General features: G+C 49.8%; 1 protein-coding gene across 1 annotated transcript in view; it reads left to right on the top strand.

Moving 5' to 3' along the window:
• MAML3 (mastermind like transcriptional coactivator 3) overlaps positions 1-25,686 on the top strand; it is a 219,232-nt gene that overhangs the window by 140,019 nt on the left and 53,527 nt on the right. The window contains exon 2 of the mRNA XM_049769993.1: positions 10,553-12,064. Within this exon, the coding sequence (XP_049625950.1) occupies positions 10,553-12,064 (1,512 nt within the window). The remainder of the gene's footprint in view (positions 1-10,552; positions 12,065-25,686) is intronic.

The raw sequence follows: 25,686 nt of genomic DNA on the forward strand, positions 1-25,686 counted from the left end.
GCCTGGCAGTGCTAAGTAGGGCGTCTCAGGCTTTACCCAGCCATGCTCATGTGTCTGTGATGTGCCAGGTATCAAACTCGTGGTCTCGAGTATGACCCTCAGAACTCTCACTAGACTTGTCCACCTTTGTGACCAGTGGTACTTTGATCACTTGACACATGTGCTGGGGAATATTCACCTGATCCGGAAGGGTTTCACCTGTGGGCACCCTCATTCGGAACCTAACCTGTCCTACCCAGTGCCAGTGCTAACTAGACCATGATTATCTTCCTGATATCCCCAACTGCTGGCATGAAAGCTGAAGACCTAACTCAAGAAAAATAGTCAGATGTCAGACTTATTAATGCTCAAAAAGTTCAGTTTTCACAGGTGAAACTTGGGAGGGAGGGAGGGAGGGAGGGAGGGAGGGAGGAAGGAAGGAAGGAAGGAAGGAAGGAAGGAAGGAAGGAAGGAAGGAAGGAAGGAAGGAAGGAAGGAAGGAGATGAATCATTGAAATACAGCCCAGAAGGAAGGAAGGAAGGAAGGAAGGAAGGAAGGAAGGAAGGAAGGAAGGAGGGAGGGAGGGAGGGAGGGAGGGAGGAAGGAAGGAAGGAAGGAAGGAAGGAAGGAAGGAAGGAGATGAATCATTGAAATACAGCCCAGAAGGAAGGAAGGAAGGAAGGAAGGAAGGAAGGAAGGAAGGAAGGAGGGAGGGAGGGAGGGAGGGAGGGAGGGAGGGAGGGAGGAAGGAAGGAAGGAAGGAAGGAAGGAAGGAAGGAAGGAAGGAAGGAAGGAAGGAAGGAGATGAATCATTGAAATACAGCCCAGAAGGGGCCGGAGAGATAGCATGGAGGTAAGGCGTTTGCCTTTCATGCAGAAGGTCATCGGTTTGAATCCTGGTATCCCATATGGTCCCCCGAGCCTGCCAGGAGCGATTTCTGAGCATAAAGCCAGGAGTAACCCCTGAGCGCTGCTGGGTGTGACCCAAAAACCAAAAAACCAAAAAAAAAAAAAAAAGAAAGAAAGAAAGAAATGCAGCCCAGAGGATTAGGGAGGTAGCTAGCTTTGAGCAGGCACAGGGCTACCTAGGTTACCCCTCACTGACAGAGCCCGGGCATCACTAAGTGCAGCTCAGCTTGGGACCTCACCCAGGTCAGGCACATCTCAGGAGCCTTTGCTTTGTACAAAGCACCCTGTGGATGAGCTGGGCACTGTTTGGTGCCTGTGAAGGCCAGGGGAATGACCCTGAGACAGGTGTCATCCAGTTAGACTTAGGCCCCCATGACTCCAGGCAGCCGGAGGGAAACCAGGCAGAGGCAATTTGGGTTGTTGGTGCCACCTAAACACATCTCCCTGAAATGTGATCCCTGATCCTGAAGATCACAAGACTCACAGGACTCACAAGATCCCTTAAATGTGAGTTTGGGGGGTCGGAGAGATAGCATGGAGATAAGGTGTTTGCCTTGCATGCAGGATGGTGGTTTGAATTCCGGCATCCCATATGGTCCCCCGGGTCTGCCAGGAGCAATTTCTGAGCGTAGAACCTAACCCGAGTGCTGCCGGGTATGACCCAAAAACCAAAATTAAAAAAAAATGTAAGTGGGAGGGCCGGAGAAATCGCATGGAGGTAGGACATTTGCCTTGCATGCAGAAGGATGGTGGTTCGAATCCCAGCATCCCTGTGGTCCCCCGAGCCTGCTAGGAGCGATTTCTGAGTGTAGAGCCAAGAGTGACCCCTGAGTGGTGCCAGGTGTGGCCCAAAAACCAAAAAAAAAAAAAAAATGAGAGATGTATCTGGAGGGGCTGACAGATCTTTCGTGGGACTCAGGTATCTTCCCTGGGAACTTGGGAACCACTTGGGTATCTATCCCTGCCTCTGAGAGCCTTATTCTGAGACTCCTTTCACTCTTATGCTGCTTTGTGACATGTAGAATTGGGGTGTCGTAGGCCCTGCACCCCCAAAACTGCAGGAAGCCCTTCCCAGCCTCCCTTGTCTGGTCCCAGAGGGTTTGAAGACTGTCTGAGTTAGGCTTGCAGCCGTCCCTAGCAGGGCCTTGGGACAGTCAGTTCTAGGTCATTCCAACCCACATGGAAAGGAGAAGGCTCCTTCTGAGGTGTGGGGTACAGGTCAGCACCCCCAGTTTTGGAACCACAGATGGACTATTCTGGGCTCGGGGTGTTGGACTTTCCTGGGCTTCTCATTCACTCATGTACACACAGACACACATTCACATAAACCCACACCCATTCACACAGTCATGTAATCATACATAGCCATACACATCAATACACATATGCTTACACAAATCCATAGAGATTCCACACTCACAGACACACATTTATAGACCTACATGCAGAAGCACACATGAACACACATACACGCCACACTTATATTTTCACTCACACTCACATCTCATTTGACTTTCTCACTTTATCTTGGGCCCATTCATTCCTTCAGAGCTCGCTTGCACCCTTCCGTGTGGTCCCACAAGCAGACTGTGGGTGGGAGTGGGACTCCAGGAGGTACAGAAACAGTGGAGGATGGAGCACATTCTCACAGAAGGCAACTGGTTCCGCTGGGACCCAGGAATCCACATCCAGGCATGAGCCCAGAGTGACTGAGCACAAGTCTGTAGGGACTCATAAGCTCAGGATAGATCCTAGCCAGGAGGTAGGACGGACACAAAGATCCTGGACAGAGAAAATGGAGTATGTATGGGGGATGTGAATTACAATTCAGATTTTCAGAGGAAAGGAATTGAGACACACATCTCATACACAAACATCTCATACATAATTGTGCTGAATTCCAGTAACTCAGAGACAGATGCTGTGTGTGCCATAGATGAGGCACCTGGATTCAGCCATTCTTTTTTTTTTTTTTTTTTTTTTTTTTTGGTTTTTGGGCCACACCCAGTAACGCTCAGGGGTTACTCCTGGCTATGCGCTCAGAAGTTGCTCCTGGCTTGGGGGACCATATGGGACACCGGGGGATCGAACTGCGGTCCGTCCAAGGTTAGCGCAGGCAAGGCAGGCACCTTACCTTTAGCGCCACCGCCCGGCCCCGGATTCAGCCATTCTTAGAGGCCAGAGTGAGCATAGGCTTCCAGGGTCCAATGAGAGGAACTGCAGAAGGTTGAGGACCTAACCCTAATATTAACTATAACCCTAATCCTAAACCTGACCATAACACTAACCCTAATCCACCTCTAACCCTAACCCAACTCACCCTAACCCTGACCACCCTAACTAACCCTAACCCAATTTAACCCTAACTCGACCCTAAACATAATTCTAACCCTACCTTAACCCAACCCTAAACCTGAACCCAACCCTAACACTTAATCTAATGCAACCCTAACAATAACCCTATCCCTAATACTATTCAGTATTCTAACCCTAATCCAACACTAACCCTAATTTTAACCCTAATCCCTCCCTGAATCTAACCCTACCCCTAATCCAACCCTACACCTAATCCTAGTGCAACCCAACACAGGAAGGTGCTGACCCAGGTGGCCAATTTAATGGAGCAAGCAGGAATCTCCCCACTGGAAGCATCCATCACACTCTTCCACATGGCCCTTGCCCATCCCAGCCTCTGCCCCCTAATGTCCATCTCCAGACACCTTTCTTTCACCCAAGCCCTTCTTGACTTCACTCCCACATACAGATTCGCTGAACCCTTTCTCCTTGTTCTGCTTTTCCGAACAAGATGTTCCCCCTCCAGAGGCGTCACACCCACCTCTCCCGCCCTCTCCTATGGCATTTGTCCTCACCACAAGCCTGGCGCTCCTTGGCAGTCCTCTTCTAGAATTTTTCTGTCGTAAGCAGCAACTTCCTGTGACACCAAGCGCTCCTCAATTGACCTCAGAGCAGAGAAGCCCCTTTCTCCACAACAGTCACTGTTCAGGGGTCCCCCTGTGGGGAGACAGGTAGTCCCTTTCATCCCGATCCTTTTGTTATATAAATAGCTGTTCTCTCAGTCTCTCTCTCAAGCTCTGAAGAGTCACCTAAGAACCACCCAGGGACCACATGCTAGACTAGCCAGAGTTTTGTTGTTGTTTGTTGTTTTGTTTTTTTTTTCTTTTGGTCACACCAGGGAGCGCTCAGGGGTTACTCCTGGCTCTACGCTCAGAAATTGCTGCTGGCAAGCTCGGGGGTCCATATGGGATGCCAGGATTTGAACCACCAACTTTCTGCATGCAAGGCAAATGCCTTACCTCGATGCCATCTCTCTGGTCCCGCCAGAGAGTTTTTGACCCAAAAAAAAAAATGTCACCGCTGCCCAGTTCCCCATGTTGTGGCAGGTTCAGGAAGGCCCCTCCATGCCTTCTTTCACCTCCTACTTGTCTCTTGGTGTCTAGGAGACCAGCCAGTCTCAGGTTCTGCTCCCTGGGCCCTGGCAGGCTAATGTTTTACGTTGCCCAAAGCTGATACTGCTCATTTTATCGAGCCCAGAGGCTCTGTCCTAAGTCTGCCACTGTCCCAGCGCCACTACCACAGCTCTCTCTGCTCATCTTTTCTGGATGCATGGCTGGCTAGGAGTGTCACCTTTCTTTCTTTGTTTTTATGTTTGGGCCATACCTGGTGGTACTCATAGCTTACTCCTGGCGCTGCACTCAGGGATCACTCCTGGAGGGGCTCAGGGGCCCCTTTGGGATGCTGGGGATGGAACCCAGGTTGACTGCCTGCAAGGCAATTGCACTCCCCACTATCCTGGGGCTCTGACCCTATCTGCTTTTGAAGGTTCCAGCTTAAAGCATGTAGTTCTTGGCTCTGTTCTCTCCAGCTTGCCCCTCCTGGATCTCTGCTCTGTGTTTCCCAGCATGCACTTCTTTCAATGATGAGGAGACAAGGTTTGTGTGAAAGGCGCCCTAGAAATGTCAGTGTACTGTGGACCCGGTCATTAAGTCTCCCTGCTGTAGGAGAAGCTGCTGAGTAATTTCCTCCACGCCTTCCTCTGGGCAACCAGTATTTCTGCTATTTTCTAAGCAGCTTTGTCCTTTCTGTGAGGCAGACGTGGGTGGTGGGAAAGTCGCCCAGGAAGAGGAGCTGTGGTGTAGAACCATCGCAAAGAGGGGTCCTGCACACCATGGGGTCCACTTGGACCCAGGCTCAAGTGCAGGGTTCCTGGGATTTGCCCCCCAACTCCCCTGATCCTCCTCCAATCCCCTTTTTTAGGCAGAGTCCAGCAGTTTAAGGATCCTAAACTGTTGCTGCCTCTTACACACAGAGAGAAATCGCTCGCTGCCTAATGCATTTCTGTGACGCTTCATAGTAATGAGATAATTACCACAGGCACAGCTCTCACCTAACCGCGTCGCCGTGACTCGTTCCTCAGCCTTTCTTCACTGCTTGCAGGCAAGAAATATGCTGCCATGAGCTGGCAAAGCCCAGGCAAAGGCAATGCCCAGCATTAACCACATCTGGACTCAGTTTCAGGAGACAATAGATTCTTCCTCGGTGAAACCAATTTGGGCCTGCAGCATCCTGAATGGAGAAGAATAGGAAGCACAGTGCAGTCGGGATGGGGTGGGGGATCTCCAGCCTGGGCTGGATTTAGAAGTAACAACAGCCATTCAGACTCGATGCTCGAACAGTTGGGTAAATAAGCTTCCTAGGGGAGCCACTTCAATTAATAGATGAGAAGGCTTCATAATCCATCCATCAGAGGTTTATTTACGCGTCGTCTCCGGGGCCTGCAGACCCATTTCTGTCTTAAGGAGTCTAAGCATTCCCCTTACGACCCTTATTATCCCGATTCTTTTCCATCGTGAGCTCTTTTAGGGGAGTATAGAAGGATAAATATCAGGTTGGTCCTGAGCCAAGTTCCAGTCAGGCTGAAGGAGCTGGAGTGGAATGAATCTGGTTTTGCTGCATGATGCAAAGAAATTGCCTCTGAACCCTGCCTTTGAGGGTCTTTCAAATGTGGGGATCAGTCACTCATTTTAGGAAAGACCCCCCAGCCCCCCCAACCCCCCTCCTTAACGTCACGGTGAGCCAAGGTTTTATCTCCCAGCTTGAACTCAGGGATAAAGTTAGAAACGGGAAAATTCTTAGCTATTAGGGGCTGGAGCGATCGCACTATGGAGAGGGCATTTGCCTTGCACGCAGCTGACCTGGGTTCAGTTCTTGGCATCCCATATGGTTCCCCAAGCCTGCCAGGAGTGATTTATTTATTTATTTTAGGTTTTGGGCCACACCGGCAGTGCTCAGGGGTTATTCCTGGCTCTGCGCTCAGAAATCGCTCCTGGCAGGCTTCAGGGTCCATGTGGGGTGCCAGGCTTGACCCAGATGAAGGCTGGAAGTGGTGTCCATGTTGCTATAGAGCTGACAGCATGGCCCAGAGACACGAGTACTCCTACACAGGGTTTGGCCTTGAAGGTTCACCCAACCTCCTGCCTTTACTTGGGAAGCTCAGTGGTGGGCGGCCACTGGATGTGCCTGCTGGGGTCCTGGACATCCCTGCTATTGCATATCAGCTCTTTATGTGATAGAATGACCCTGTGTTGGGGCCAGAGCAATAGCATAGTGGTAGGGCATTTGCCTTGCACAAGGCCAATCCCGGTCATACTATGGTTCTGTTCCCAGTATCCCATATGGTCCCCAAGCCTGCCAGGAGCGACTTCTGAGTGCAGAACCAGGAGTAAGCCCTGGCTTACAGCTGGGTGTGATCCCAAAAAACAAAAATAACAACTCTGTGCTTGGAAATTAATTATTCACAGGGGAGGAGGAGGGGGGAAAGAGCCACGCCCCTTCTGGAACTTTCTGTGCCAACCCAGTGTGGGCTTTACACCCAAAACATGCTTGTTTGTCCATGTGAGAGGTGTGTTCAGCTTTGGAATGTTCTTTCCTGGACACTGAGAAACTATTTCCTTCCAGAACCTCTAGAATCTTCTGCATTAAGTCCTGAGTACCTAAAAGGGCAGATTCTGCCTCCTACTAGGAACCATGAAGTGTAGACATGGGGATCAAAGTCTCTTTGTGCCCTTGGACCTGGGGGTCCCCCTGCGGTCTCCAGGAAGGGGCCATAGAAAAGAGTCTCCTGGGTGTGCCCCCTCTTGGGGTACTCCCTACTGCACTTACAGCCCCAAACCTCCCTACTGCAGAAATTTGGCGGGGGGGGGGGGGGGCTCATCTTGCCTCCTCTGGGGCCACTCCCAGGCGAAAGCAGATTTGTTCTCCTTGTGGGTGTCTCCTCTCCATGGGGGTCTCTGTCCCCCACCAGCCTCCTTCACTTCACGTCCGTGCAGTTGTCAAGTTCAGGCTGGCCAGAACCCTGCCTGGGAAGTTTCTCTCTTCCATGGACAGATGCCCAAGTATGTCCCCAGAAACAGTGGGGTTCGGGGGTCCAGAGTGCAGGGCACTGTGGCAGTCAGTCCCAACTGCTACATTGTGGGACAGGAGGCAAAAGCACGGTCTCATAGCAAACCCCTTCTAACATGTTGAGGCTTCAGCCGTCGCCCCTTGTCAAACTCATGCTAAATGTGCAAAAGGGCTTGTCTGTGAGCAGCAGATGCTGCTGTGAATCATGGGTTCAAGAGCAATACCTGGTGACTCCTGCGCCTTCCTGGGCTTCTGAGACAGCTCAGCTTCTGTGAGTTCCCGGATGTGGAACAGCTGAGCTGGGAGAACCCAGCCCCAGGGCTGGAAAGCTGCTCTCAGTCTGCGCCCTGTGCCACATCCCGCAGCCCCTGGAGCATGTTACTCCTCCAGCAACATTGCCAAATGAGATGGCAGGAGCCGCCGATCTGGGTGTGCAGAGCTCTGGGCCCTTTGGGATACCTGGAGCTCAGTTCACACCGTGAGCCAGTTTCTCTGAGCCACTTACAGTAGAGCTCCTGTCTCACCCCTACTGCCCTGGGCTTTGAAGTTTCCAGCTTGTAATTGGAAACTCAGACAGGAGACTGAAAACTGCCCCACCCCTGCAGTTTGCCCACAAGAAGTCAGCCGTCGAGTCATGCCTGTCCCTACTCCTCTCCCTGGCTGACCTCCCTGTGAAGATCTCCCAGGCTTCAGGGCAAGTATTCATTCCACAGCAAGACAAACACCTGAAGGAGTAGTAGTGGGTCCCCCACTCCACGTACTCTGGCCTCATTCCTGGAGTCAACTCTTCAGTAGTGCTCCCTACAAGTAGGTGGTGCTTTTACTACAAGTAGTAAGAATACTGCAGCCATTGGAGAAACGCTTGCCTGACTGCTCCTCACTGCTGGACCCGGGCATCCGGAGAGAGTCCCTGCTCCCCTGGGACCCATGTATAGGGTGTGACCTCCCATCTCTTCCCTCCACCCAGCTCCAGGGAAGCACCCTAGAGAGTTGAGCCATCGTGTGGCATGATGTATGGACATGAAAGAGGGGGGTTGACTTTTAGACCATCACATAGGTTCTTACACATGTAGAGGCCTGTGAGCTTCTGTCACAGCTGTGCAGACATTCTCATGTACATACACTGGCATATGTGTATAAGTACATACATGCATGCATGTGGGGGCATCGTGTTTCCCCTGAAGGTGGTTTGAAGGGCACGAGGCCAGATCTTCTAGCCAACTTAGAGATTCCACAGAGCCCGACACTAGTTTTCTTTCTATCTCCATTTATGCTTGCTTCCTGTTTGCCTTTCTTCTTCCTCTGACTTGCTGATGAGGAGGATACAGTATAGAGGGCTGAGGAGACAGCACGGGGCTGAGGCACTTACCTTGCATATGCCGAGCAAGTTTGGTCTGATCCCCTGAGCACAGAGCCAGGAGTGAGTCCTGAGCCAAGAGCCAGGAGTGAGCTTTGAGCACTGAGCCATGAGAGAGCCTTAAGCACAGCCAGGAGTCAGTCCTGAGCACAGAGCAGGAGTAAGTCTCACACGCCTCACTCGTGCACAGAGCAGTACATACCACACATGGCATACATGTATCGCATCTCCCCAGTTCCTCCCTGTCTCTCTCTCCTCAGCACTGTTTTCTCACACTCTGAATGCTGGGCCATATATACTGGGTGAGTGTGAAGCACCCTCCTTGGGGGTCGTAGGAAACTTGGGGTCAGGGAAGGACTTCCCAGAGAGGATTGGATCTGAGCCGCCCCACCTGGGCCACTATGGAAATGTCTTGGGCGCGGATCCATTAGCACCTGGGCTGGAGCTGCAATTGCAAATTGGATTTTTGCTGTTCATGTGTTAAAAAAAAAAAAGAAAAGAAAAGCTGCCACAGATGCTTGGGAAATGCCCAGGCTGGCTGGCTTAGAGACAGAAAGTCCTTGTCACAAAGCTGGATTTGGAAAACCCAGATAGTTCAGCTAAGTCCATAATGGTCTGTGAAATCTGGTGGGTCCTAGGTTTTACAAATAGACCTGGGGGTCAGAGGCTGGGGGCTGAGCCACACTTGGTGGTGCTCAGGAGTTCCTCCTGGTTCTGTGTTCAGGGGTCACTCCTGGCAGGGCTCAGGGGCCCATATGGGGTGCTGGGGGTGGAACCCAGGTTCACTGACTACTGTACTGTCCGTCACTGGCTTCATGAACAGGTGCCCTGGAGAGAGGATAATGTGTTCGGGGAGGATAATGTGTTCGGGGAGGATAAATAGGTCCACAGAACTGAGCACCTGAGTGGGGTCTGCGCCCATCCCAGGAGCCCTACCTTGAGGCCCTGTGAGTGGAGGGAAAGAGAATTAGACACCTGTCCCGTGAACTCCCGCCTCCCAGTGGTGTGAGCACAGAATAAAAGCAGCAAAAAATAAATGAGTGAGTGGATGGGCGGATTGATGGGCTCAGACCAAGGCCGGCAAGAGGTCTCTCACCCCACAGTCTTCTGGGCGGGGACTTCTCCTTGTGCATCTCCAAGGGCACTTTTGGATGCCAGAGCCAGAGGTCTTGGTGTTTGGCAATGAGAATCATTCCCAGGAGGATGCTCAGGTTTCAATTTAGGGAACCATGGAGTCAGATGGCACCTGGTGAGGCGACAAACGTGTTTGGAGACAGGAGAAGTGCAGCAGACAAGCCGCGCTTCTTGGTTGAGCCATCTTGTGAGGGGTGGGCAGCCCTGAGGGAACTTTGCAGAGACCTGGTGGGACCTAGGACATGGTCACTCCATCAGGCAGAGCCGGGTCTTGGGTCTGGCCAAAACGTCATAGCATGTGGAGAGAAAGGAGAACGGTGGCATCAAGCAAAGCCCCTTTACACATGTTTATAGACTGGCAGGAGGCACATAGGGGTTACAGAAGCGTCAAAACCCAAAAAAAGTTGGGGTGCCACACTGGTGGTCCTCCTGCCCCCACTGTCACTCTGCATCCGGGACCATCATTAGTGTTCTTGAAGGAGTGACAGGGACTTTGGGGCGATTGGAGCACCTTGCTCAGAAGTGCTGCAGACAAGCAGGGCAGGGAAACCTGCTCCCTTGAATATCTGCTTCTTTCCTCCTCCCGGGAGAGCCTGGTGCCTCTCAGTAGCCTTTGGTTGATATTTTTTCCTCTTTGCCTGACAGTTGCGGTGTGGCCAGACCGGACTTGCAATTGTGTCTCCTGCTGATGTTCGGTCCATGTACTCTCACCTGCCATTCTCACTCCTTCTCTTTTCCTCTTTCCTTCCCAGCTCCAGGAGACAGTGAAAAGGAAGTTGGAAGGAGCCCGCTCGCCCCTCAATGGAGAGCAGCAGAACGGGGTTTGTGATGGGAGCTTCTCCCCAACCCACAAACGACTGCGCAAGGAGCTGGCAGCGGGGCTGGAGCCCGTGGGCTTGCCCCCAATGCCTGCCGTGTCTCCTTTGCACCAGCTGGACCTGAAGCCGGCTCTGCCCTTGCCCAGCAGCGGCGCCCATGGTCCCCTGGCACTCCTGGATGAACTGAACAAGAATGGCCGCATCCCTGACATGAAGCTTCCTGTCAACGGCTGCGGGGACCTGGATGAGCGCTTCCCGGCCCTGCAGGGAAAGGACCTGAAGCAGGAGCCGCCGGAAGATCCGGCCTGCTTGGACCCGTCAGAGACATCTCTCTCCAACCAGAACAAGCTCTTCTCTGACATCAACCTCAACGACCAGGAGTGGCAGGAGCTCATCGACGAGCTGGCCAACACGGTCCCTGAGGACGACATTCAGGACTTGTTCAATGAGGACTTTGAGGAGAAGAAGGAGCCCGAGTTCCCACAGCCAGCGGCTGAGACGCCCCTGTCGCAGGAAAGCCTAAGCGTCAAGAGCGACCCGGCCCACTCCCCCTTCGCGCACAGCACCCTGGCATCGCCGCAAGCGAGGCCCGCCTCATCCGGACCGCCCTTTGCCACCGTCTCTACAACCCCGACTCTGCCTTCCATGGCCAGCACCCCCGCGGTGGCCCCCAACACCACCAGCTCCCCTGCCCAGTGTGCAGTCCCGTCCCCACAGACCCCTAACCCAGCCCACACGCCCGGGCAGGCCCAGGCACCGCAGCAGCCAACAAGGCCCGGAAATGGTTACCTAGTGAGCGCTGGGCCAGCAGCCACCGACCTATCGCCTGCTGAGCAGCTGAAACAGATGGCAGCTCACCAGCAGCAAAGAGCCAAGTACCTGCACCAGAAACAGCAGCAGCAGCAGCAGCAGCAGCAGCAACATGCGAGCCAGAGTTCAAGCTGGTCCCCACTGGGGCCACCGTCCAGCACCTATGGAGCAGCTTTTCCCTCCGAGAAACCAAACAGCCCCATGATGTACCCCCAAGCCTTTAACAACCAAAACCCAGTAGTGCCTCCCATGGCCAGCAACCTCCAGAAGACGACACTGAATAACTACCTCCCTCCCAGCCACCTGGGCATGGTCAGCCAGCCCACCAGTAACCTGGGCACCAGTTCCCTGAACAAGCCCCCCAATATCCTGACTTACGGCAACACCAAGCCACTGACGCATTTCAATGCCAACCTGAATCAGAGAATGACGCCGCCCATGGCCAATCCCAACAAGAGCCCTTTGATGCCATACATGCAGTCGCAACCCCAACCGTCGCAACCACCATCCCAGGCGCCCCAACTGCAGGCACCTCGGGCACATTTGAGTGAGGAACAGAAGCGCGTACTGCTCATGAAGCAGAAAGGCGTGATGGGTCAGCCTCTGACTTACACTTCCCTCCCTGCCCACGGACAGGTAAGTGTGAGGGTCTGCTGCGTCGGTGCCCCCACAAAAGTCAGTGCTCTTGCAAGCCCAACAAATGTTTAGGCTTTCTGGGCATTCGTTAGCTACACACTTCTCCTAACATGTGGTAGAAGCTGGCTAACCAGCCTCTCGAATCTTACTGTGTTTGATTGCCTATATCCTCAGTGGTAGATAAGAAACTGAGAGCTGGGCTGGAGCTATAGCACAGCAGGGAGGGCATTTGCTTTGCAGTGACTGATCCAGGTTCTATCCCCAGCATCCCATATGGTTCTCTGAGCCTGCCAGAGCACAGAGCCAAAAGTAACTCCTAAATTTCATCAGGTGTGCTCCCGCCCCAAAAGAAACAACAATAAAAAAGAAATCAAACTCAGCATAAATTCCAGGAGGCAGCCTCTGTAGGTTGTGCTGTGACCCATGGAACACGGGGCCTCTCTCATTAGTGTCTCCTGGATTGTACATGGCATGAGGCATATCCAGTGGGCATAGAGACATCATTTCCAGTCTTTTAAAGCCTGAGCAAGTTCCCACCATCTACTGGGTCACAAGCCATGGTGGTCTGGGTGTTTGACCTGCAGAAGGGACCGGGATTCGGAACAAGCTCATGTTGGGCATGGGCTACTGGATCTTGGAAAGGGAGGAGGCCACATGGCCTGGGCCAAGGGTCCCTGTGCTGGAGTGCTTCATGTGGGGTCCCCTATCTGCAGTGCTCCATGTAGGGTCCCCAAGTGCTCTGTGCATGCAGGTAAGCCCAGCTTCCATGTCGTCCCTGTGCTGTGCCAAGCCACAAGGTCTGTCCTTGGATCAACGTGTTTAAAATAAATTCCGATGTTGTGTGAAATCACACCATGCACTGTATTTCTAATTCCCGGGCGGACAGATATGAAGAAACAGGGTAGTGGCAAAGGATTAATAAACCAAGCCAGTCTGGAGAGAGTCATGGAGTCAGTCTGTGTGTCATGATTTCTCTCTGGGGGCACCAAGACAAATCTGCTCTCTTTTTTTTTTTTTATAAACCCATTCCCAATTCACCAGGAAGGGGAAGGGAGAGAGAAAGAAACCAAAGTACCTGGGGCTGGAGCAGTGGCACAGGTATTAGGGCATTTTCCTTGCACGAGGTGACCTAGGACGGACCTCGGTTCAATCCCCTGGTTCCCATATGGTCCCCCAAGCTAGAAACGATTTCTGAGCACATAGCCAGGAGTAACCCCTGAGCATCACTTGGTGTGGCCCCAAATCAAAACAAAACAAAAACAAAGAAAGAGACCAAAGTATCTATCCAGGTGGGCTTTTATATATCAAAGGAAAAAGTTTAAGGGAAAGAGGAAGATGGGGGGACACCTTTGTTTTGGGTTAATAGTTGGGATCATCTTACAGGAGTTCTCACATCCCTGTCACAGCCACAGTGGTTGGGATCAGCCCAGGCCTGCAAGGGGTGGGAGTCCTCCCCAATACCACCTGCTCTAGTTTATAGAGAACCAGGAGATTTGGTGCTCCTCAGAGCCATGACTATCTTAGCCCACTCTCTGTCGCTAGAACCCCTGGTCCTGGAGGTAGAATTCTGGGAGGCCCTGGTAAAGAAGCTGCATAGAACGCCTTTAACTTAACCCTTTAAGCCTTTCCCTTGGAGGGATGGCTCTATCTGCTGATCCTGTCTCTATGCATGGTACGTCCTAGCCCTTCCTACCTTTGCTGTCTGGGGATTCTCTGGGTCCCCTCAAGATGTCTCCACACTCCCAGAACTGACTACTTGGCACAGTAGCCCACCTTGGAGACCGGCTGATGCCCGCCAGTTACGGCAAGAGCTTGGTGCTACGTCCACACCTGGAGGCGAAAGGTGACCCAGTGGGGATGGTTCTAGAGTATCCTAGGCAGCTCTAGGCAGCACCGTCTCTCTGTGCCCCACCGCCAGGCTGGCTCGCAGAGACACACTCAGGCTCTGGGGCTTGATTCTTGTCCTCCTGCCTTCGACTCCCAAAACCTCTCACTGAGTTCATGTTCGCAGACTCAGGCCCTTCTGCTGAAATGCCAAGACCAAATGGTTTCTGTGGCCGGCAGTTGGGAACCAGGAGAAAAACATGACTGCAGTGGGGATTTGCATGATTTGTCTTGGTTTCATTATTTCCAAGAAAGAAAAATCGACTTTGGGGGGAGAAATGAATGCAAATACAAGCAGGATTCTGCTGAGCACAGGCCAGGCAGCTCAGGAAGGTGTGTGAAGACCTGGGGGTGGGGGTGAGGGTCAGATCAGATATTTCTCCATCTCTAGCTCTCAGTTGTTCTGGGATTCAGCATCACATTAAGCGATGTCTCTTGTGTCCTGTGTCCATGGCAGCGTGTCCTCCTTCCAGCCAGATCAGAGAGGGATCACTCCCGCTCCCCAGCTCTGCAGACTGGTGAGGTGATAGGAGCGAGCCCACATGGAGCTCCTCTATTCCCATCCCCATCCCCAGACACATACACATACACACACACACACACACACACACACACACACACACACATACAAACATACACGGAGCTCCCCTATTCCCATCCCCAGACACAAACACACACAGTGTTTGAAATGTTCACACACACACAAACACACACACACACAGACCTTCCCTATTCCCATCCCCAGACACGCACACACACAGTATTTGAAATGTTCTAAGTTGAAATGATGTTCCTGGAACATTGCTGGAACATGATTTCTCAAGGTCCTTATTTTGGTTCCTTCTCTCAACCCAGCTCTGAGGAACTAAAGCTCCCAGAGCCTGTTCTGAAAGGGCCAGGCCCTGTGATAACCCCAAAGAGGTTTCTGGGTGAAATGAGGCTCCCCTCTTGCACCTCACAAGACATCACTTGGAAGACCTCATTAGAATAATTAGTTCTTAACATCCTAAAGAGCCATGAAACAAAAATCAAGTCTTTTATTTTATTTTTGTTTTTTTGCCTAGGAGGCACATCTGGCAGTGCTCAGAGGTTACTCCCGGCTCTGCACTGAGGAATTAACTCCTGTGGATTCAGAGGTCCATATGAGGTGCTAAGGATTGAATCTGGGTTGGACAAATAAAAGGCAAACACTCTCCCAGCTGTATATTTCTCTGGCTCTGAAAAAGTGTCTCATAATGCAATTTGAACCCACTACTGTTTGCACCGAGCTTCAAAATGCACATAGACATATAGCAATAGGGGCCAGAGTGATGGCACAGGGTTAGGGCATTTGCACGAGGCTGACCCAGGACAGACCGCAGTTTGATCCCCCGGCATCCCTTATGGTCCCCCAAGCCAGGAACGATTTCTAAGCACATAGCCAGGCGTAACCCCAGAGAGTCACCGGGTATGGCCCAAAAATAAATAAATAAATAAATAAATAAATAAATAAATAAATAAATAAATAAATAAATAAATAAATAAAAATGGAAGGAAGGAAGGAAGGAAGGAAGGAAGGAAGGAAGGAAGGAAGGAAGGAAGGAAGGAAAGGAAGGAAGGAAGGAAGGAAGGAAGGAAGGAAGGAAGGAAGGAAGGAAGGAAGGAAGGAAGGAGAAATATAGCAATAGCATCCTTTAAACATCCTGTTTATTTTACAATCTTATCTGATTCTGGAGCGTTATTTGTATAGCTCTTGGAAGAGTTCATTATACTGTAGCTAGTGCAGTGTAAGGAGATTAGTAAAAATCCCGACTGTATAAAATAATTCATGTTGGAAACTTTATTTAGACACTGATTTACGAAGTTGTTCATAATACAGTTTTTTAAGACATTCAGAGTTCTAACACCAATCCCACCACTATTGTGAACTACCCTCCACCAGTGTCCCCAGTTTCCCATCCACCTCCAAGCCTGTCCCACTGAGTAGACACAAAATAATTTACTTTATACTTCTTATTATAGCATTGACCTCACAGTGGTGAACTAAAATCACTGTGTGAGGATTTACTGAGCTGTTTGGTGCTAGTTATTGTTTTGACTCACTGAGTTTAGTGGGCTTCTATGCAACTTTCCCATCTAATTGTGCTCCTACTGGGCTGTCAGTACTTCGAGGTTTGGAGGTGTCCTATGTGGCTGCATTCCAAGAGCTGGGGAACTGGATGCTTCAGCAGTTTGGCATTATTTCGAGATTAGTCATGGAGGTGGATCATTTGTGAGCTGCAGGTTGTAGAGTGTGAATGGGTTTCTGGGCCTCTGAAAGGGCAGGGCCTCATCTCACCCTCATCCCAAGAAAGCTCCAGAGATCTCAGCCCAGAGACGGGACTTATCTGGGCTGAATCAGCAACAGCAAAATCCAAAAAACATATATGGAGCTGACATTTGTATTTTCTGCAGTTGCTATTGAAAATACACTTTTGGAAAGCATGTTTCATTCCTTACAACAAGAGCATTGAACAGGATTGAGGTTCAGTGTCGGAATGCTCATAGTATGACTTATCATAGCACGAAACTGGAGCCAAAATACTATGAAGGTCATGATGAGTGGTTAACCACACAGAAATCACTGATGAGCACGTCTGGTGGAGTAAGTCATCACACAATGGTTTGTCACCACCCAGATTGTGTTTTTAAATATGTACAAAGAATACTGAACCCCAAGTATTAGGGATAGTTTTTTCTTTTAGTTTTGTTTTGTTTATGAGCCACACCTGGCAATGCTCAGGGGTTACTTGTGACGATACTTAGAAATCACTCCTGGTGGTGCTTAGGAAGCCATATGGGATGCCAAGGATTAAACCCAGGTCAGCTGCATGCAAGGCAAACACCCTGCTCACTGTACTTTCTCCTGGACCCAAGGAACAGCTTTTCCTGGTTGGTAAAATCATGAGTGATTACTTTCTTCATCATTGCTCATAAACAGCTGTTCAATTATTATTGGTAAAACCATGAGTTTTACTCTACCTATTTTTTTAATGATCATATGAAACTAAAACATGTTGATATTTTTACATAAATACATTTGCAAGATTTCTCCTGTCTCCTAGTTTCTGGAACTTCCACTGTGCTATCTCTCCAGCCCCCCAACACTGTGTCTTAAATAAGAATGTAAAGTAAGTTCTTTGGTTCTCAAGGTTCAGACCAAAATCTTTACAGCAGATGAGCAGAATCTGGCCTGTATGATCCAAGGCCACTTTTGTGATAAAACAGAAGGATAGAGAGGCCAGCTAAGACATTCATGCAAAGATAGTGTTATCTCAAACCTGACAACTGCCAAACAGACCCAGAGAGAAACAGGGAGCAGTGATGAGACAGTCACCCCAAAGCCGTGGCCTGAGCTGAACCCAGGATCAGACTGCAGGAAATAGGGGGTGGAGTGGGGGAGTTAGGCCAAGCACCATTTCCAGCCCGAGTTGGATCTTCTGTCTAGGGACAGTCATTACTTTAAATTAAGTCTCCAGGCGCTCTTGTTTCACCTAAGAACACTTCTCCATTATGTCCATTTCTTTTTTCTTTTGGAGACGCTGTTCTCCAATGTTTATTTTCAAAGTGAGCCACAATAAGATTAATTAGTTGCCCTGTGTGCTCAGTTTGAGTTTGGCTTTAAGAGGTTTTGCTATAGGGGTGAACCAGCCCATAACTGGGTCTGTCTCTGTAAATGCTTCCTCTGGAGCTGAGTGGAAGACAGTGCAGTTCCAGTACAAGGAGTTGTAGTCTGGACCCTGGCTTCCTGGAGTTGAATAGAAGAGGGAAGTTTTTAGGTAGAGGTGAGAATGTCTTAATAAGTATTCAGTAGACTTCTCTGTATGCTTCTGGCATGACTTCTACCCTCCCTCTTCTAGAACTGAGATCCAGGATCCCAGAATCTTGGGGGCCTCATCAGTCCCCAGAAGGCACGTACCTTCTTCCTGCCCGCCAGTAGATGGACATCTGGTCTATCATTTACATATGAAGGACTTGGTCTCCCTTTCCTCTTACGTGCACCCACATACATACCCCCCACCCTGGCATGCTCATGGAGATGCTCAGACTTTTGTGTTCCTATAGTGTTCTAGGACTTGAATCATCTTGCTTTGTTTGGGGCCTTGCCTACTGCAGCATTAGATTTTGCTAGCTCTGAGAGCCATCTGATTTCATCTTCCAAAATTTTGTTGACATGCCTCTATTTCTCTCTCCATCTCCCATCCTCTCTGTTTTTGGATGTTTATATCCTTTTGTTCCTTTGTTGTCATTTTCTTGAGGAGTGAAAGAAAGCCACAATAAATGTGGGTGCTCAGGGTGCCTTCCTTTCAGCATCTTTTTGTGTGAATGTTGAATATTGTCCAAGGTTGGCATTTGCATCTTGTTGCAAATTACACAGTAGTGAGCATCTAGCATTTTGGATTCTAATAGAGCCAGGTTTATTAAAGCCAAAATATGTTTTTAACCCAACATGTACTTGTATCCACACAGTATGTGGATGCTCTTATCCTGGTATTTTCAATCATGATCTCACAAGCCTAATCATTGTTAATTGTCAGAATCTTGAAAATATTGACTTCTTTCAAGGACTGTAAAAATAGTTTGGCTCCACGGCCTTGATCAAGTCTGTCTTTCCAGATAACTCAGATGCAAGTAAGAAAATAGTAGAGCACTGTGGGAGATGGGCCAAAGGAGACTCCACAGCAGATGGGCCTCCCTAATGCAAGAATCCCACAGAATCCTGGGTCTGGGGTCCGAGGTCCTTTCTTTACACACACTGGCACCTTTGGAAAATCCATAATTGGCTTTGTCAGAGTCTTAAACACTTGCAGCTCAGTGTGAAGAGCATCAGAAGGAAGGAAGGCCCCCAGGAGGGAATTTATGGAACATTAACACAAACGGTGGAAAAAATCAGTGCCTAAGCCCTCCCTGAGAATTCCTTGGAAGGTTTTGTGGGACATGAAGGTTCTCATCTCCCAGAGAACTGAGAGCCCCACAAATAGTGGCTCTGGAATATGTGCCATCCACAAATCAATCCCTGAAGAAATGATCTAAGATACAGGTAGCTGGGCCTCCTGGGAAAAGACCCCGAACTTGGGGGTCTTGAGGGAGCCTTGCAAGGGCATGTGGAATAAGCCAATCCACAACAGCCATTTTCTGTTATTGTTGTTGTTATTGTTTCTCTGGGGGTCATACCATCAGGAGTTACTTCTGGCTCTGTGCTCAGGAATCATTTCTTGTAGGCTTGGGGGACCATATGGGCTGGGATCAAACCCAGCTTAGCCTTGTGTAGGGAAAGTGCTCTCCCACTGTGCTAATGCTCCAGCCTTACAACAGCCATTTTCTAGTGCAAAAGTGTACTGGAGAGTTTCCCAAGGTGCTGAGTCCCCCCGACAATCCCAGAAGCCTTAATCTTTCATACTCTGAGATTGTATCAGACCAAGTCAGAAGGAGTCAGTAGGTAACTCTGCTTTGGCCCTTCCTCTGGTTTTCTAGGTTGAGGAACTGCCTCCCCCACTTCCCTTCCCTTGACCTTGTTTTTGCCCTGATGTTGCCCCTCAAGGAGCCTCACACCTGTGCTTGCACACACATTTGCAAGGCTCACTGGCCCTGGCCCTAGGGCACCCACATCCTTTTAGGGGGTCACATGCTTTCCCCTGGATGCTGGCACAAGCCTGGCCGAGAACACCTGCTGCTCTGAGCCTCTGGTGGCTGAGCTGTAAGAACCCATCATGGCCCCAGGGTGGCAGCGATGGGGAAGGAAGTGTGGGGGCTTCCTCAGACCCTCCTCAGGAGCCTTGCCCAGGGCCTGGTCCCCTTCATTTTGAGTATATCCTGCTCTACCCTGGCTCCTCTAGCACCCCATAATCCACAGGCACTCCAGTGTGTTCATACCTAAGAGACTGGGTCCAGTTTTTATCCTCCCGAGCAGTACCCAGGAGAATCCTTGAGGCAAATCCCAGATAGGAGAAATTACGAAACTTGATCAATGGGCCAGAGTAATAGCACAGTGGGAGGGCATTTGCCTTGCACGCAACTGACACAGATTTGATCTCCAGCATCCCTTATAGTCCCCGAGCACCACCAGGAATGACCCCTGACCACAGAGCCAGCCAGGTGTAACCCTGAGCACCACTGGGTGTGGCTCAAAAAGACAAAAACAAAAACTTGATCAAATAGATCAGCAGCTCCAAAATGAGGATGACCCATCACTTCCTTTTAGGGGAAAAAAAAGTACTCAGAATCCCTCCTGAAATCTACTTTCTTAAAGCAAAGGAAAGCAGCCCTCATTGTACCCGAGTTTACTGCTGTCCCCCTATTTCAGGTGCCCCAAGCAGGGTGGCATTTCCCACACTGGGAAATATGAAAATGGACCCTCCACAGGTCAGTGCACTCCTGAAAATTTAAATACTATGAATGGAAAAGTAGATGCCAGAATTTTACTACTAAGTGTTCCCTGAAGTATTCACATACCCCACACCACACACACAAACACACACACACAGCCCTGAGGTCCTTTCTCTACCTGATGAGCCTGAGCGTCTGAGCTTCGTATCATTGGGACCAAGATATAGTTCCTTGGGCGGAATACAGGCTTTCACAAATACAGACAACCCAGGCTCAATTCCCAGCACTACACAGTTTCCCCCAGGCACCTTCCAGGAATGACCCAAAAACTGAAAAGGAAGGAAAGAAAAGAAAAAGAAAACTTCGAGATGAACCATCGAGGCCAGGTGTGAAGACAGAAATAGTGAGACTTGATGGTTGATGGTGGCAAAAGAAGTGAGGGCAGCTCGTGTAATCCAGGACCATCACGGCTTGGCAGGAATAAGCAGTTCAGACACTGGCTATGAATTCTCTGTCTTGGGAGTTTTATTTCTCATGTGTCACTGTGTTGGTCCCACACTCAGCAACAGACGTGAAGCAAACTCAGTGATTCTTCCCCAATCTGAGCAGTGAAGCCACAAACGTGTGTGGGGGTAGGGGCTCTTTTCCTTAAACAAGTGCTTCATTTTCAGTAACTTCGTCATATTATGAAAACAGTTGTTTTCTTTATTTAGAGCAGTAACTGGCTCTCACATGCTCCTTTTAGTTAATAAATCTATTCCTGGGACTTACTCACTCACACTTTATCTCTCCCTGGAAGAGAATGTTCTCCAAAGATAGTCATTATTGCAGAGGCGAGTGAAGCAGAGTTCCAGGACTAAAAACACTGGATATCTGCATGTACTAACCGCTCTGGGCTTTTCTAGAAGTTAACGAAAGTCTTTGGAGACGGAACCAAAAAAAAAAAATTAAGAACAGTTTTGCAATTAAAGTCGTATTTATCTTAGTCCCTGAGCAAGTTTTTATGGAATTAAACTTCTTTATGATCCACATCTGGTCCAGTCCCTGGACTCCAAGTGCCTTTCTTTTTATTTTATTTTATTTTGGGTATGTTGAAGGGGCTTTGAGTCACACTGAAAGGTACTTAGGAGTTATTCTTCGCTCAGAAATTACTCCTGGCTGTCTTGGGGAAACATATTAAATGCCATGGATTGAACCCGGGTCGGCTATGCACAAGGCAAACGCCCTCCCCATTGTGCTAGCTCTCTGGCCCCTCCAAGTGTCTTTCATTTTTGTTAATTCCTGGCCCAGTTCTTACTCAGCAATGAATATCCCCCCCACAAACCAGCATCCAGCCGGAAACAGCCATTGGTGAGAATGATGATTGCCAAGACAATCTTTCAGGACAGACCTGCCCCAGCATCAGAAGGCTGGGAATGAATGTTCTTGGAGCTTCTTTACCCCATGGTTGGGAGCTCAGGCTCTCCCAGCCAGGCTTTCTAAGGGGATGGACAGATCAGAGCCCTGGCAGTACCCAACTGAAATTGCCCACTGAGCCACATGACAAACAACTGCATGCAGAGGCCTCTTACCCCCTAGGTGCTATAGAAGGTGAAAGAAGCCCCCTCAGAGCAGATGGTCAGCATGGCAACTGCGCCCAGTGTCTGCCAGTGTCTGCCAGTGTCTGCTTATTTATAACCTCAGCTGCCAGTGTACACATTCTAGGCGGTACCCAGCCAGATAGGGTTCAGCATGTGCAGGTAAGGGTAATAGAAGGTTCTAGAACCTGGTGGTCAGACAGCCCATGTCGGGAAACTGCCAAGGTCAGTGGCACCTGGTAGGGGTTTGTGTTCTTGTGTTCGTGGCAGAACAGACCAGAGAGAGAATCAGGGCAGTGAAGAGCCAGAGTGAGGCACATTGAGATGTTTGCCTGGCACGTGGGGGACCCAAGTTCGACTCCCAGTACCTCTTAGGGCCCCCTGAGCACCACCAGGACTGATCCCTGAGCACAAACCCCCAGGTGTGACTTCTCCTTGGGAAGTATCTGCCCATCTGTTCTGGTTTTGTTGTTGCTGTTGTATAAATTTTTTTATCCTGGATCAACTCTCAGCACCCTAATGTGGTGTCCTCTGCCCCCCCCCCAACACACACACATACCCCTCAGCACCCTAATGTCCTAATGTGGTGTCCTCTGCCCTCAACACACACACACACACACACACACACACTTCAATGAAACCGGATATAAGAGAGTCAGAACACACTGAGTAAAGGCTCTTTAAGAACAAAAGAGAAAAGTCCTTCCTTTTGCTGGGCTGGGGGTGGGGAGTGAGGACAGATAGGCAGGAAGGCGGGGATCCAAGTAGGAAGAAAAGCCACCCCCCACCCCGAAGGTGGGGATCTAACTAGGAAGGGGGAAGCTGGCCAGATCCCCCTCCCAGAAGAGACGCTCTTGATTTATGGTCGTGTTCAGTTGGAGAGTGAGGGAAACTGCGCTTACAGAAGCCAAAGGGCGCCATAACTCAGTGAGGAGCCCTGAAAGGCAAAGAAAGATGGTCTGGGAGCTTGAGAAGGCCAAGACTTGCCCCACAGTCACAGCTGCAACCCTGCCCTGCTCCCCACTGACTACCAGCCACATCAGGAGCAGACACCCCACTTTTTTGTACCCCCTAGAAAACAAAATCAAAGATGAATTTTGCTTCTCCATGGAGTAAAACAGTTGACTTGCTAGAATCCTGAAAAGAGGTGTGGGGAGAGAGATGGCTCCATGCTGGGTAGGGGAGGGTCCTCCAGTCCTCAAAGCTGGGCTATTTGTGGGATCGGAGAGGAAAGGAGAGTTTTAAATTTCACACAAACAAGGCTCTGTACATCTGAAGAAATGCAAATCCTCTTTCGGCACTATCGTTTATCTTCATTTCACAATTCTCTTCCTGTTTTATAAATAAAACATTTCCTGTTGTAGAAGTAAAGTAAATACAACCAAGGAGCCATTTAGGAGGAAGAAAATGAGGAACAGTTACATTTTATGGAGAGAAAAATCAAAGTCCAGCTGGTGTTCCAGCCATTCTGGTGTGTTTTGAGCGGGGCCTGCCCGATAACTCAGCGGGCTGGGAAATATCTCTAGCAATTTTCAAACAAGCCAGACCTTGTAATGCCAGAGCCTCAGAGGCCACGCTAGGATTCACCAGGGCCTTCACCCCCGGCTTTGTGAGCCCAGCACAGTCCTGGACCCGCCACTTTGTTCCTCTCCTTCCTGAGCCTGCTGGTGATATAGTACAAGAAGTGACGGTGTTGACTTCCTGTCACCAGGAACCTGCCTGTTACTGCTAAGACTGCCTGAGTCTTACTGTGAGAATCCATGGTCTTCTGGCCCAGAAGGGCCCCTTCAGCCACTTCTCCCAACCTGTTTACCACTCAAGTAACGCTCAATGTGTGGAGCATATTTGTTAGCCCTGTTGAGATCTGATTGAGTCGAAGTTCATACCTGACCTTCCTGCAACACACTGCAGGACTGTGCAGGGAGCATCTGAATGGCAGGAATGTTCTAGGCTTTGAGGCTTCTCTGGGTCCTGTCTGCACCACATAGGAGCCATGTGAAGGTGTCGGGCCTGGAGCAAATGCCTGAGTCCAGGGTCTGCTCGGGCCCCAATCCTGAGTCCAGCACTTCTCAGTGAGTGTTTCCATGATCGGTAGAGAGCCAGGTGGGATACAAAGCAGCCGAGAGCTCTTAGGGGTGAATTCATTCTTGACATATCTCCTCGATCAGTCATGAATGGAATGTTTCCAGTGCCACTGCCTCCAGAAACAGGAAACGGCATGGAAGAAGCGGGACAAAAAGGAGAGAAAGGATTTGCTCCACCCAGGTTCTATCCCCAGAGGGAGAGCCAAGGTGAAGTCCTGAGCACTGCCAGGTCTGGCCCCCAAGTCTCCCCCAAGTAAAGAGTACATAAATAATGGTCTCCACCCATGGGAGGCTCATGGTCTGTGGAGTCCTCTGGGCCTGAGAGTGACACGTCTGTGTCCTCATGTCAGTCTTCTTCCACTAAGCCCCATCTTTGTTTTTAATGCTTTTTTTATTTAGCTAAAGAACTGTGATTTACAAAGTTTTTGATAGTTGAATTTTAAGCAGATAGTTCAACACCAATCCCAACACTCAGCTCCCATCACTGTAAAATCACCCCACACACTATATCTCCAACCCCAGAAGAACAAGTCTGAATCAAGGTAATGCATGAAATAATTCAGATAAGACTGAGATTGAAACACATGCAATCTGGCAGTCTTCTCATATGGAGAGCCAGCTGCCTGCCAGAACTGCCATTTTTATTGAGCACAGAGACCACCCGTTGGTGGGGCAGTAAGGACAGATAGCTCAGGCTATCCTGAGCCAGTCCCACTAGGTTTCCAAGCAAGACAAACTCTGTTTGGGGGTAAATCCAAGTTGTAAACAAGCATACAAAGGAACCAGAGATGATCTTTGTTTTAGGTAAAATAAGGTATAATCTAATGCCATCACTAGTGCTCCCAGACCCCATCATTCCTCACGCCCTGCCTGCCACCTGAACAGGCACAACACAAAGTTGGGTGGTCACAGCTAAGATCTTTGTCCATTTTGCTGAGTCTGCATTTGGGTTTATAGCTCCGCCACTTGGTCCCACGTCACAGTATAACTGAAGCCCTATTACCTCCCTGTTCCCCTATTACTTCTTTTTCGCATACTTTTTTCCTTCCCCTTTCCCTGATTTCTTTCCTCTGTCCTCCTCCCTTGGTGTCAAGGTTCAAGTAGGCCTCCCCTTACTACATTACATTTCCTCATCCAGTTTTTCTATAAACCATGGATAAGTGAGACCATCCTGTATTTATTTTTCTTCTGACTTCCTTCATGCAACAAGATATCTTCCAATTCCAGACTTGCATCTGCAGAGTTTTTCATTGTGGACATGTACCACATCTTCATCAAAGGTTTGCATTTGTCCTTATAATGAGTGTTTTTAAGCCCATCCCTTGGGCCACATCTTATGAGACAGTTTTCTCTTTCATTCCTAGAATTACTATTACTTAGGATGTTTGACTACCGAAAAGCAGCCCTTCAGAGCTGGGGCAAATAGCAAGGTCGGCTCCAGACCTTAGCAAAAAGCTCAGAGAGAAGATTGCCTGTGCTCTGCACTGGGGACTTGCAGAGAGTCTCAAGTCAGTGTGCTTAAAGGGGGTTGTTTGTTTGAGGGCCCACTGGGTGATGCTCAGGGGTTACCCCTGACACTGCACTCAGGAATTACTCCTGGCGGTACATGAGGGACTATATGGACTTGAACCCAGATGGGACACATGGAAAGCAAGCACCTGGTCCTGCTTATTATTGTTCCAGCCCCCTTTTATTTTATGGGGATACACGCCTGTGTGTGCTCAGGGCTTAC

This window comes from Suncus etruscus, chromosome 3 (genome assembly GCF_024139225.1).
Source record: "Suncus etruscus isolate mSunEtr1 chromosome 3, mSunEtr1.pri.cur, whole genome shotgun sequence".
Taxonomy (NCBI): domain Eukaryota; kingdom Metazoa; phylum Chordata; class Mammalia; order Eulipotyphla; family Soricidae; genus Suncus; species Suncus etruscus.